At 45.0% G+C, this 14,656-nt stretch overlaps 1 protein-coding gene across 5 annotated transcripts; it reads left to right on the forward strand.

Moving 5' to 3' along the window:
- The first annotated feature begins 4,498 nt into the window (after positions 1 to 4,498).
- On the forward strand, positions 4,499 to 11,071 carry LOC103700938 (pentatricopeptide repeat-containing protein At1g56690, mitochondrial). 5 transcript variants are annotated; one of them, XM_039124398.1, is made up of 7 exons: positions 4,499 to 6,842; positions 8,503 to 8,588; positions 8,712 to 8,851; positions 9,251 to 9,388; positions 9,755 to 9,843; positions 10,307 to 10,577; positions 10,688 to 11,071. In XM_039124398.1, the coding sequence occupies exon 1, from the start codon at positions 4,583 to 4,585 to the stop codon at positions 6,794 to 6,796; it is 2,214 nt and encodes a 737-aa protein (XP_038980326.1). In that variant the 5' UTR covers positions 4,499 to 4,582; the 3' UTR covers positions 6,797 to 6,842; positions 8,503 to 8,588; positions 8,712 to 8,851; positions 9,251 to 9,388; positions 9,755 to 9,843; positions 10,307 to 10,577; positions 10,688 to 11,071. The 5 variants fall into 5 exon arrangements, with proteins under 5 accessions (XP_038980326.1, XP_038980329.1, XP_038980328.1 ...); XM_039124401.1 differs by having other exon boundaries at positions 8,503 to 8,822; XM_039124400.1 differs by lacking the exon at positions 9,755 to 9,843.
- The last annotated feature ends 3,585 nt before the right edge of the window (positions 11,072 to 14,656 follow it).

A 14,656-nucleotide genomic window follows, 5' to 3' on the forward strand; every position in this document is an offset into this window, starting at 1 on the left:
AGGTCAGCTTGGAGGAACTCCCGGGTCGGGAACGTCGGGCTCGTCCGCAGGAGGTAGGGAAGCAGCAGGAGAACCAGCAGGCAATGGCGCCGGAGAGGAGTCGAGAAGGGAAATCTCGCTCAGGTCAACTTCGGGGTACTTAGCCGACACCCTTGCCAGGCCCTCCTCGAAGCCTAAGACAAAGGCTTCGGCCCCCGCGTCCGACGCGTCACGGACAAACTCGTCGGACTGACGATAGGTCTGTACTGCCTCCGACATATCATGAGCGAACTCGGCGGACTGGCGATAAGCCTCTACCGCCTGACGCCCGATTTCCGCACTCCTCTCGGCCAGCGCCGCCTCTGCCCGCTCCATAATCTGGGCTTTCGCCTCCAAGACCTTCGCCACAATTCGGCCTTCCGCCTCGGTGGAGACCCTCAGCAGCTCAGCCCGAGCCTCCTTGTGCTTCGCTTCGGCAGCAATGCGAGCAGCCTCAGCCTCCGTCAGGCGCGAATGAAGCTCCTGATCGCTCGCACGGGACTTCTCCAAGGCCGACTCCAATTCGCCCAGCTTAGCTTCAAGAGACCGGGTTCGGTTGCGGGCGTTGTCGGCTGACCGCTGGGCCTTCTCCCACCTCTCCCGGTAGTCGGCAGCCTTCCGGGACTGCTTCTCGGCCCGCTCATCCGCCTTCTTGACCTCGCCCTCGAGACCCGAGGCAACCTTGAGCTGCTCCTGAGCCTCCAACAGTTGCTTCTCGAGGGCAGCAAAGCCGAGTGCCCGCTCTTCGGCCTCCCGGAGCCTCGCCTCGAAGTCCCCGGTCGTCCTGCCTGCCACAGCCTGGCCTCCCTTTTCCACTGCTTTCAGCCGGTCCTCGGCCTTCGCCAGAAGCCCCGCCTGTTCCTTGTAGCACTCCTCCAGACGGATCATGTACTGGGCGAGCTAAGAAATAGGAAAAATAAGGGAGTCAGGCGGAGAACAACAGAGCCAATAAATGGTGAAAAGCGGCCAGAAGAACACTCACCGACATGAGACAGACACAGCTGGCAGCCCCAACGTCAGAGACCTCCAACTCCCGGACCCGCCGACGGTCCTTCTCCAGCAGCACTGTTTCGATGAGATTTCGGGCGCCATCGGTAGTGAAGGCAGACCCCGATTTCTCCCCAGAGCCGGACGGTGGTTCTGCAGCCTTACCCCTATCCATCGCCTGGGGAAGAGTCCGGCCGATCGCGCTCGGGGCGGGGGTCACCCTAGGAATTGATAGGGTCCCGCTCGGTCGGGGCCTCGGCGCGTCCCTCCTCGAGTCATCAGGAGCCGACCGAGTCGAAGGCCGGGTCGGGGACCGATCACGTCCGACCCGTCCGTCTCGGGCAGGCTCGGATGATACCTCCGGAGTAGCGGCAATCTTACCACCGGAGGGCTGATACAGCGTCAGCTGCCGGTCCGTGCCCACGACGTCTCCCTGATCAGTGGGCCCGGACTCGTCGGTCGGCGTCGGAGGCACCTCCTTACGGGACTTCTTCGCCGGTGGGGCCCCGCTCGGAAGAGCTCGTTTCCTCCTCTGGGCTGCTTCCAGCAGGGACGCCCTACCAACAGCCTTTGTCTTCACCGACCGCATGACGTCGTCGATCTCTGCAAAAAGGACGGGATAGTCGGAGACGGAGAAACCAAAGGAAAGAACGGGACGAAAGAAGGGAAAAAGTCAAGAAAGAATCGGTGGCGGACTCACGGTCGGTGGGGACCGAGCTCAGACCGACATTCACCAAAGTATCCTCGGAAATAAGGCGGGCCACCGGGGGGAGCTGGCCCTCGGCAACCAACCCCTTCAAGGCGGCCAAGCCATCGGACTCCTCCCTTGACAGTCTCGATAGGCCGATCGGAGACTTCATCGGGGTCTCCCAGGTCGCCCTGATTTCCCAAGAGGGATCTGCATCAACAAAAAAGAAGCGCTCCTTCCATTTGTGAATGGAGGTAGGAGCCTCCTTGACAAGGCCGCATCCTCGCCGCGCTGCGAAGCACCACCACCCTTTGTCCTGGGGGTGGCCGCTCAGGCTGTAGAACTCCCAAAAAACATTCAGGGTGGCGGGGATCTCGTGCATACGGCAGAGAACCTGGAAGACCGTCAGGGCCCGCCACGAGTTCGGCACCAGTTGCGTCGGTGCCACTCTTAAACCCCGTAGCACCTGCATGACCAAGTCCGAAGGGGGAAAGCGGAACCCGGCCTGGAGAATGCCCTCATTGATGGCGATCTTCCCTGGAGGAGGATGGGACATCCTCTCCTCAGGCCCCGGGAGCGTGGCGTTGCAGGCCTCGGGAAGGTGGTACCAAGCCACGAGTCTGTCTAAATCTGTGGCGACCAGCTCCGACTTAATTTGGTCTGCTCTCACTTCGCCCATTCCTAATGGCCAATAAACCTACGGTCAGGACGGGGACAGGAAGGGGGGAAAGACCGGAGCGACTGGAGTACACTAGTATAAGAGGGGAAAGTATGGAGAGCCCTAAGTAGAAGAATGGGGAAAACTCACCGGAAAAGAGGTAAGAACGGCTCCGAGAGCGCCAAAGGAGAAACAAGTGAACAGTCCGACGGCAGCAACAGCTGCGCAAAGGGGAAACTTGAAAATATCTGTAAAGAAGAAGACGGACGGGGAAAGGCCCCCGATTAAATAGGCGGAAAGGCAAGTGACGCCTCGATGACGCCAGAGGACGCCTGGCTGCCGAAGGGTCGCTCGCGCCCCAAAGGCGAATCGACACCATTAAGGAAGGATGTCCGCCGAAATCCTCAGACTGCCAGGTCAGCAATAACCGCCATACGCCATAAAAAGGGCGGGGAGCTCGAAGCGCGCGCGCCTCTCCGAGGAACGGCGGCAATCCCGAAACATCACTCCCTTCACCTGTTCCCCTTCTGGTTCCAGGCTCGGAAGTGGGGGGCTACTGTTACGGGGGAACTAAGCCGCCATGCCCCACGTGACCGGCACGCGCGCCCAGGAAGACTACGGCTGCCCTTTGATCCAGCAATCCGACCCCGAGTCGGACATCCTCGGCTCCGCAGCCCGACCCCGAGTCGGCTGCCCCTTGATCCAGCGCTCCGACCCCGAGTCGGAGATCTCTTGATAACGACAGGCTATTCCCCAGAGGCACGCCGCGGCCTCCTGCTCCACTACTCCCTGCAACGGCTGTATCCGATGCTGCTCCACGATCTCCTGCATCAGCCGTACAAAGCGGAGCCCCACTATGCCCTGACGTGGCCGTACCCGGTGCTGCTCCACGACGCCCTGTAACGGCCATGTCAGTGGCCACACCATCGTGCCCCACGATAACGAACCCCCCTGAGAGACCCCCTAGCCAGGTATATATGCGGCTGGGGGGAGAAAGGGGGGGGGGGGGAGCAATATCTCCCAGAGCACTCTCTTACTTGCGATTATCACCTCTCCTCCTCCTCCAATCTCCTCTGACTTGACCGTCGGAGGGCCATCACCACCCTGGTGGTGGTGCAAGGCTTGTTTGCAGGTTTCTTGGCGGAAGGTGGAGCGCAACCAACACCAACCAAGACAACTCAGACGGAACCCCGTTCACACCGCAGTGCCAATCGTTCTCGGTTTGGACCACCAGCAACACATAATAAATAAACGAAAATACACAAGAAAATAACACTAGGGCCAAAGTGCTATGCGCTCCGGCGATGCCTATAAACATGCTGGAAACGGTGGTCTATGTCCCCATCATTACAGAATATATTTTAACTATAGAGAAAAATCTCGTCACAATAACATTTTGTGTAATAATATTGATTGTGATGATAATGATAAAACTTTAATATATATATATATATAAATCTCATTCAAAATTATTATAATGGTCGTCGTGACTCCTATTATTTTAAACATACTAAAATGATGAACGAATGGCCGTTTACACTACCCTAGTTTGAGTACAGCCAACAGAGAATGGCTTTAAGATAGCCGCGGGCCCCGGTTAAACACCCCACGTCAGCACATGGCAAGAGCGCAGTATTGTGTTCTCCATAGGGCTCGTTTGGTTCGCGGGAAGCATTTTCCTTCCTAGGAATATGATTCCTGGAAAACAAATTCCTAGGAAGAGGATGCCTAGGAAAGTACTTTTGGCATGTTTGGTTGACCATGGGAAAGTGACAAATTTCCAAGGTGCTTATGTTTGGTTGGCCATCGACTTTCCTAGGAAAGTTATATATAATTCCTATTATGCCTTTAATAAAAATTAGGTTTTTAATGCCTCTTTAATGCTTCTTTAATGCTGAAGGGACTTTTTGGGAAAAAGTAAAAATGGAGTGATTCCCGCCTCATAGGAAAGTAACTTTCCCATGTTTCTCATGGGAAAGACTTTCCCATGAAATGTGGGAATCACATTCCCATGGGAATACAACTTTCCCTTCTCTCTCCTTTGAAAACTCCAATCAAACAAGAGGCATCTCATTACTTTTCCGTTGACCACACTTTTCCCCCTCCTTTTCTTGTGAACCAAACGAGCCCATAGTTCCTGTCCTTGCCTGGTAAGATAAAGCCGAAAAGCCTTGTGGCTGGGCCGAGTGGGAAGCCACCCGAAGGCCGGCCTTGGCCTTGATTTGGAGCCAATGCACTACGGTTCGAGAATCCCCTTCTATGCACATGTACTGCAATCCCGGGTCCTTCAAATACCAACACCGCCCTGCCCTCTAATCATCACCGTCCGATCGATGCGGCTCCCACCGCTCCGCTTCCGCCCGACCTGCACCGCCCCGATCGTCTCCACCAACGCCCTTATCCACCGCTACGCTCGCCTCGGCCAGATCGATGCCGCCTGCAAGGTCTTCGACGAGATGCCCGAGCGGAGCGTCGTCTCCTTCAACTCCCTCATCGCTGGCTACTTCCTCAACCGCCGGCCCTTCGAAGCCCAGAAGCTGTTCGACCGAATGCCCCAGCGCAACACCGCCTCCTACAACGCCATGATCTCCGGCTATCTCAAGAACGGCCGTCTCGCCGACGCCCGCGCCGTCTTCGACTCCATGCCCCAGCGCAATGTCGTCTCCTGGACTTCCATGGTCCGCGGCCTCGTCCAGGCAGGCGCTATCGCCGAGGCCGAGTCTCTCTTCCGCCGCATGCCCGAGCGGAACGTCGTCTCCTGGACCGTCATGCTCGGCGGCCTCATCCAGGATGGCCGCATCGACGACGCCCGCCGACTCTTCCACGACATGCCTGAGAAGGACATCGTCGCACGGACCAGTATGATCTCCGGCTACTGCCAGCTCGGACGCACGGCCGAGGCCAGAGAGCTGTTTGATGAGATGCCGCGGCGGAATGTGATCTCGTGGACGGCCATGATCTCAGGTTATGCTCAGAATCTCCAGGTCGACCTCGCGAGGAAGCTCTTCGAGGTGATGCCGGAGAGGAACGAGGTCTCGTGGACTGCCATGCTCACTGGGTATATCCAGGCCGGCCGTATCGAGGAGGCAGCTGAGCTGTTCCGGAGGATGCCGGAGCACCCATTGGTTGCTTGCAATGCAATGATTCTTGGTTTCGGGCAGCATGGGATGGTGGCAGAGGCAAGGGAGGTTTTTGATAGGATGGCAGAGAGGGATGATGGGTCGTGGAGTGCAATGGTGAAGGTGTATGAGCGAAATGGGTTTCAATTGGCAGCGATTGATGTGTTCCACAAGATGCAGATGAATGGAATCTGTGCGAATTTCCCTTCAATTATCAGCATTCTTACTGTTTGCGCCAGCTTGGCAATTCTTGATCATGGTAGGGAGGTTCATGCAGCAGTGCTGCGGTCCCATTACGATGCGGATGTGTTTGTTGTCTCAGCCTTGATAACAATGTATGCTAAGTGTGGTGAGCTGGTGAGGGCAAAGAAAATATTTGATAAGTTTGACTCAAAAGATGTTGTAATGTGGAACTCGATGATCACTGGCTATGCTCAACATGGCTTAGGGGAGGAAGCTTTGTGTGTTTTTATTGATATGAAGTCCACGAGCATGGTGCCTGATGAGATCACATATATAGGTGTTCTTTCTGCTTGTAGCTATTCGGGGAAGGTTAAAGAAGGGCGAGAAATTTTTGAATCAATGAAGTCGAATTCTTCGGTTGAAGCAAAAGCTGAACACTATGCTTGTATGGTTGATCTACTTGGTCGAGCTGGCCATGTGGACGAAGCGATGGATTTGATCAGGAACATGCCTGTCGAGGCTGATGCTGTTGTTTGGGGTGCTTTGTTAGGTGCATGTAGGACCCACATGAATACGGAGATTGCTGAGATTGCTGCCAAAAAGCTTTTGTTTTTGGAGCCTGGGAATGCAGGGCCTTACATCTTGCTATCTAATATGTATGCTTCCAGGGGGAGATGGGAAGATGTTGCAGAGCTGAGGAAGGTTATGAGCATAAGGAATGTGAGCAAGTCCCCAGGGTCTAGCTGGATTGAGTATGGCAAGAATGTGCACATGTTCACCTGTGGAGATGTAATGGCACATCCGGAGCAGAAACTAATTGTTGGCATGTTGGAGAGATTAGATGGACTGTTAAGGGAGGCAGGGTATTCTCCAGATGGTAGCTTTGTGCTGCATGATGTTGATGAGGAGCAAAAGGCTCACAACTTGCGATACCATAGTGAGAGGCAAGCAGTGGCATTTGGGATTCTGAAGATTCCGGCAGGAGTGCCAATTCGTGTCATGAAGAACTTGAGGGTGTGTGGGGATTGCCATTCTGCAGTTAAGTTGATATCAAAAGTCACCGGCCGAGAGATCATTTTGAGAGATGCTAATAGATTTCATCATTTCAAAGATGGGTCTTGCTCTTGCAGGGATTATTGGTGATGTCTAGGGCATGGGGCAACCTCTTCCTCAGAACATATCAAATTTGGTACATCTCTTTGTACTTTTACTTGTTTATTCCGTGATGGCATCTTCCATAGACTTTGGCTGGCATAACCTGCTATATTGCTGATTATGTATGATCAGGGTATGCATTGTCTAGCAAATCAAATTTTCTTTATGCACAGTTAATTTTCCAATTAAATTGTTAGTTTTATTTGTTCAAGAAAATTGAAATAACAGGTGAATTAACAGTCAAGTTACATCCACAGCATGGTTGTCATACTTTTAAGTAAGTTAAATTCATATATAGCTGCTCTGAGCAAGAGCTAAAAATAATTGTATAATCTTCATTTCTTAAAAAATTCCAGAAGGAATATAGCAGAGCATGTGCAATGATATTCTCTTTATCAATAAAAGAACTGGTACTTATTGCTTGTAGCCTATGCTGGGATTGTGAGGTAAAAAAGAGAGTGCGGCCAGAATAGATCCATATGTCTGTACCTATTTCGCATGAAGCATGAGATTTCAACTGCAGCTCTTTATCTAATACCGATCTCCCTTTTTGATTTCGATGGTTTTGCGATCTTGAGCCATCCCTTTTTTTTGTATTTAATCCCATGTGAACAGAAAGCCATGCTAATTCACATAATACCAGTAGTTTTAGCTATGTTAAATATAAGAAAAAGTCATTGAACAGAGACAAGTCAAAAGAAGTCAATGAATAGAGAGAGGTAGATAGATGGATGGATGGATGGATCGATGGTCACAGACAAAAAAAGGGAAAGAAAAAAATGAAACAAAATGGTGGTGGCTTCCATCATCACAATCTATGATCATCATCTCAATAGATGACAAATTTCCTAATGAGAGTGGATTGACTAGTGGAACACCTAAGCTCCTGTTTCTAGATCTACCTAAGCTCTCAGCTGCTTGCAATTCTGAATAAAAAAAGTCAAGAACAGAGAAGGAAAAAAGAAACCTTCCATTGCCATAATCTATGATGATCATCTCAACAAATGACAAATTCCCTAATGAGAGTAGATCGACTAGTGGAATACCTAAGTTCCTGATCCTAGATCTACCTAAGTTCTCAATTCGTGTGGTCTGAATATATAAAAAGATGTCAATTAATAAAGTAAAGACCGATTGGTACGTAAAAGCTTTAACTTAAGTAGGCGCTCCTTGTTTTCGGGGAAATATATGCATCATGGTTAGAGGCTTATATCCCAATCAATAGAAGTCAAACTTTCTGTTGTTTAAAGGTCACATGGATCATGGTTGATAATTTTAATCAGGTTGACAGATCAGCATAACAAATGAGAAATAGATCACTTGACAATCACTTGCACAGCTCCCTTGATAATTTCTTTTGTTGCTTATCTCAGTAGATGACAGCTTTGCCACTGAGATTATATTCATTATTGGGTCATCTGACTCCTATTTCTAGATCCAAATGTCCAATTTGATGGTGGGTGTCAAATATGATCCTGTTTGGCGTTCATTGACTTTTTTCTTACAAGTATTGATCCACTCTTTTTCTAATGGAGAAATCTATAATGCTAAAGGCAATTTTGTCATCTTCGTCCTATTAAATTTTTTTTGTGTAGGCTCTAACTAGTAACATGCAACTGTCTCACATGCATGTGACCCTTCCATTCTTCATGAGGATATAATTCACAGTTTGTGGTGTATTAATTGTGCTGTAGGATAAGGAGGTGCAGTCCTAGATGATAGGACAGAAATCACAGAGAATATCAGAAGGGGAATGGTATGGCTGCAGGGATGGCAGGAGGTCCTCTATTTCTTCTTGCTCTTCTATTACAAGTTGTCCTGATTCATGTATCCTTCTCTTTACCAACTGTTGTTCATTCCAAATGCATCCTCTTCAATTTTGGAGATTCAAACTCTGACACAGGGGGGCTTATGGCTGTACTTGGTCTCTACCTTGGCCCACCTGCGGGCCGACAGTTCTTCCACAAGACCACTGGTTGCTTTTGTGATGGCCGGCTGTACATTGATTTCATCTGTATGTGATCCATCTCTGTTCCCATCCATGTATGTACAACCTCTATTCTAATTGAATCGAACCGTTTCAAAGATTTTTATGCTAATCAAATAAGTTTGCATGCAAAGAGTTTAGAGCCAGTTATGAGTCATTATCTGATCTCTTTGCTTCTAGGGTTATAGCTTCCTCTTTGAATATGATTTCATGAAGCTGGGTTTAAAATTTTATTAGTCAAATGAAGAAGTTCTAATTATGGACCTTTGATCTGTTCAGCTTATGCCAAGTGAGGCTAAAATTAAAATAAGTTGTCGTCTTGGTGGGCTAGGTCTCCTTTATAGGCCCTCAAGCCTGGTCTTATTTGGTCATAGTTGTATGCTAATATTGTCCATTAATTCTTCAGGTTAAAGCTTGGAGATTAACTTTTTGAGCCCATTACTTATAATCTTCAGGTTCGAATTTTTCACATGGAGTGAACTTTGATGTAGCTGGTGCAGCCACTGAACCAAATGCAATTCCTTTCACTTTGTCTACTCAAATACTTCAGTTCCTTCACTTCAAGAATCGCACTCGAGATCTCAGGGCGCAAGGTACATGTTCTGTTATTGTTGTTTCTAGATCATGCATGAAGTGTTGCTACAAATGAGTTGGACTAGATCAGGGACATGATTTGCATGCTGCCAAATAGTATATGGAATAAGAATTGGGCCCGAGCAACTAGCCAAGTTATTAAAGCTAGTAAGAGAGTATTGGTCCAGCTAACATAAATAAATGTGAAGTCAAGTAGACGTGATATAAAATTTGAACCATTGCTCAAGCATGCTTTACATCTGGTACTTAGTTCTTGATTCATGACATCATTTTGTCATTAGTATTGCTGGCTTCATAAATATTAGAGATCATTTAAGAGAGGTAGTTATTCTTACAGATTAATATGAAAGTATGTTATGTCTCAGGCTCGGGATCATTGATTAGCGAAAAGGGGTTCTGAAATGCGGTTTATTCCTTTGACATGGGGCTGAATGTTATTAGCATTGCATTAAATGTAAGCTATTCAGCGATCATTGAAAAAATTCCACCTATTCTCTCAAGGATCAAAGATGCCATCAAGGCAAGTTATTCTCTTACATAGTAAATCTCACTAGTTACTCATATTCACATGAAAATAACAATGTGTCATTTGTAAATCCATATATGAGATGGATGACGTAAATTCGACTTTACCAAGTTTTACTTTGATGACGTGTTATACCTCCTAATTATCATTTGAACTTCTTCAGCATATCTTCCTATATATGTGCAGGGTGGTTTTGGTTAATTTAGTGACATTTATCTTTATGTTATCTTTTTGTATAAATTGCTCATTCTAGAGTTAGCAATATTTATTCCATGCATTCTACTGGGTCAGAAGAGTTCTTATGGTTTGAATATTTGTTTATTTTTTTCATGAGAATTAATAGAAGATTCATGTCGGGATTCTAAGTTTACTGTTTTCTGTCTAAATGGAGTCTATATATATAAATGGTGGCAGAAAGTTCTGGATATACAACACTGGTCCCCTGGGCTGTTTGCCTCAAATGGTTGCATCGCTTAAGAAAAATGATAGTGAGCTTGATGCAGTGGGATGTCTTGCAACTCTTAATAATGCTGCCAAAGAATTTAATGCTGGATTGAGTGTCCTCTGCAACCAAATAAATTCAAAATTTAAGGATGCGACAGTTGTTTATACTGATATGTTCGCTATCAAGTATGATCTCATCACCAATCATGCCAAATATGGTGAGTTTTCTGTTTTCCAATTTTATACCAATTAATCTTTGGGACTCGGTGTACTGTATATCGCATCAGGAAACTTTTGGAATGATTGTTATCATCTTATTTTCTTTCAGGAATTGTGAACCCATTGATGGCTTGTTGCTTATATGGTGGGCCACCATATAATTACAGATTGAGGATGACATTTGGTGAACCTAATGTCACTGCTTGTCCAGAGGGTTCTCTGTATATCAGTTGGGTTGGAGTTCATTACACTGAAGCTGCCAACACCATAATAGCTTCCAAGATATTGTCAGCAAAGTATTCTGAGCCCCAATTAAGTTAAAAAATCTTTGCAAAGACTGATCATCTTCCCATATAGAAGATTGGGATCATTATTATGCTTTTGAATAGTTAACATCTAACTGTTACTGGGTATGTGACTGTCTTATTGATGATAACTTCGGTGACTGTTACTGGATATATGACTTTGTTGATGATTGCCTTTATTGTTTTCATGATCTGGTTTCAGGTTAATGATTGTGACAGACCATTGGCTTATAAATTTTAATTATGGGAACAAATTTGCATGTAAGATGAGAAATATTAACCACTCGACAAATGACTTGGGTTCCCATGAGTCTTATCCATCCATACAGGGATCACAAAATAAAAGAATGGAGCAAACGCTGATTGATGGGAGCCATGACCTAGCAGTGGGCCATTTGAATAAATGGCTAAACTCTGAAATGGGACAGCTACGGTGTGTTAAATGCTCAGTTTTTCTAAGGATAAGGTTGTAGGTTTTACAATCAAGTAACCTTCATTATAAGGAGCCAGTGGATGATGTCAGGTCAATGATGTGTAAAGAATCAAAGATATGGCAGACTCATTTCAGGGGAACAAAGACAATTCGATGATATATAAAAGATAGATTAGATTGAACTACAATGCAGGAAATATACTTGGAGATTCAAACTTCGAGCCAAATAAATATCTTGCATTATTTTAAGACCACCTTGAATATTGAAAGATTAAGATTTTGTGTCATCTTGATTGAAAAGATCTAGTGGCTGCCATGGCCATCAACTATTGAGGCTGACTAGGCCTTCTAATAAAAACATGGACTTGGACTCCCCTTTTCCCCCTCCACTTCCCTCTAATTGCTCAGTGGCATATTTCAATATTTTTGTTAAGAAAAAAAGAAGGGAGTGCAACAATCCAGAACTTCATCCAAAATAGCTAGCCAAAAGGTATTATTTAAGTTCCTTGATCTTGTATATAAGTACCCAATATCTAACCAATGAATAACCGATGCGGGATTAAACACACGGCCGTACGGATCCTCACACACTCCTTCTATTCAAGTCCTTACATTCTCGTCAAGCTAAATGTTCAAATCTATTCAAATCTAATCACAAACACCACGATCGGCCCATGGTTAGCCCCAATAGATCCGTACTGCAGTGTCCCCTAGTCTATGACTCTAGGTAGGTTATGGATCGGATCTGCTTTGATACTATTTATAACAATTCAGGACTCATCCAAAATCTATCTAGCGAATAACCGATATGAGACTAAACAAACGCCCATACGGGTCCTCATAGAAAGACCTATCCATACTATATCAGATCCTAGTACCGGGGAACACACTTGAACTTGGAACTTCTAATTGCCAATTAGAGAGGTGTGATTCTCGGGATAAGGTCCAATTCACATCTTCCAACATCTAGGCAAGACTATACAACAAAATCTAATGGTTCTTTTGTTGTATTAGCATGGTATTATACACTCCACGCATCCTGATATATTGAACAAGAGTTGTAAGATTGGCAATGAAACATTATGATGATGCAAGTCCAGATGCTCTCCAACTGTCAGCATATTAGTTTAATGCTTCATCTACTTACAGACTACATATGACAATGGTGGCAGAAAGTTTGTCATATACAATATTGGGCCTTTCGACTGTCCACCTCAGTCACTTGCATTAGGCGAGGAAAATGATAGTAAGCTTGATGCATTATGATGTCCTGCAGCTTACAACAAAACTGCTAGAGTCCTTAATGCTGGATCGAGTAATTTCGGTGATAAAAACGCTACCATTGTCTTCACTGATATATGCGCCATTAAGTATGATTTTATTGCCAATCAACCAATTCGATCAGTTATACTCTGCCAACTTACCGAGCAATCTTTGGGTTTTGAATAAGGTTTAGCCACTTGCAAGCTTTTCACATGAGAAATACAAAAGATCTAGAAAGATTGATGTCCTCAAATATCCAACTCTGCTCCTGTCAAGCATTTGAAAATGACCTTTTTAATAGTGATTTGTTGTTTACAGATGGATTATTTGGTGTGCATTTGAAAATGACCTTTTTAATAGTGACCACAGCATGTAGATGTTACTCTGTTGTTCACCTGATGAGTTAATAATTGCCTTATTACAATGATTCCAACAGTTCTAACCATGGAAAAGCTAATGATTGTGGCTGTCCCACAGGCTGACAGACCTGTAAACCATCAAATCAAAATAAAAGTTCAGACTCCTGTCCTATGATTATTTGAAATATTCTTTTATCTTTGTTAGGAGGTGCTATTTAAATAAATAAATCCCATTCTCACCAACCTAATCCATCAAATGCAAACCAGAGTTCCATCAAATATTCCTTTTTCTTAGATAATTACATACAATTATACATACTAGTGATGAAACAAATCAACTAATAATCTGACTTAATGACCATATGTGGCATCTAAAAGTTTCATGGCACTTCAGCATATGACCTGATCGAATCTTGGAAACTCGAACTGCAGCAGTGAAAAATCAACATCTTCTCTCATATTCACAGTAGAAGGCTCTAAATGCTGGTTTTGTGAGGCTACTAACATCTTCTCTCATACGATGGATGGTGTTACTTTTGCATTTTTCTTATTTACTTTTGCAATTCAATTACTTTGTGCCTTCTTCTCATGCGGTTTTGTCATTCAATCGCTAGTAGGTAGGCAATGAAATAATATAATCGGAGATATATTGTATTCATTAACTTCAAATGCATTTCTGAAATAGAGTTTTTTAATATACTATCATCTAACAAGCGCAATTCACATGCGAGATATTATGAATAAAATGAAATTATGGAGGCTTTTCATTTTATTTCCTTCTCTCTTTTAGTTGCATTGTAATTTTTTATCTTATTTTCTAAAAAGGTACGATAACCCAAACCTAAATTTTATTATTCAGATTCAAATTTTGAATATGCAACATTTTGTAAAGTTATAATCACTTAAGGGACGGAGTGGGGCTATTGAGATAGACCTCAATTCATAATTGTATTAGAATTCTAATCACCAGCACCACGACTAAAAATAAATTCAAATGCCTTACACTCAATAATATTATAATATTATATCAATACTTTTTTATTGCATGCCACTGACATTTGGGCTAGTGATGTGTGAGATGCATGACATGTGTCTCTGCATGAGCTGGCAACCAATTACTCTCTCTCTTCAGTTCATAGATATTTGTGATGCACATCTTACCATGACCACTTCAAATTTTTTTAAGTACTGCTGCCATTCACCATCGAAAGACATCCTCCAGTAAAGTTAAAATTATTATATGCACTATATGCACGGCCATATTGGTACACACCATACTGCAATAGGCTATCACTGCAATGAGCATGTGATCGATGGGGCCCATATAATAATTTCTCCTGGAGAAGGGTAGCAGCAGGTGCACAAAATCAAAAGCGAGAAATAGAGACAAAAAGGAAAAGAAAACAAACTAGAAAAGAGCTAAAGGGAAAAAATAAAAAAACACTTCTCTCACTCGAAAACAAAGAGTAAACTAAAATTTATAGCTCCAAAATGTACAGTCCCAAAACCTGGTTCCAATGACTGCGTCCATCTAGCAGCGATCACGTATTCCGGTCGTCCATACAAGTGGACGACCGAAACTGCCCTTTTTATTTAAATTTGCTGTAATTTCTTGAATCCCAAAATTGCCCCCAATAGAAGATTTTTTTATGTAATTCTATATCTAAACACTGCGCCAATTTTGTAATGAAAAGGGTATTATAGGAAATTTAGAACAC

This window comes from Phoenix dactylifera, chromosome 3, assembly GCF_009389715.1.
Source record: "Phoenix dactylifera cultivar Barhee BC4 chromosome 3, palm_55x_up_171113_PBpolish2nd_filt_p, whole genome shotgun sequence".
NCBI classification, from domain to species: domain Eukaryota; kingdom Viridiplantae; phylum Streptophyta; class Magnoliopsida; order Arecales; family Arecaceae; genus Phoenix; species Phoenix dactylifera.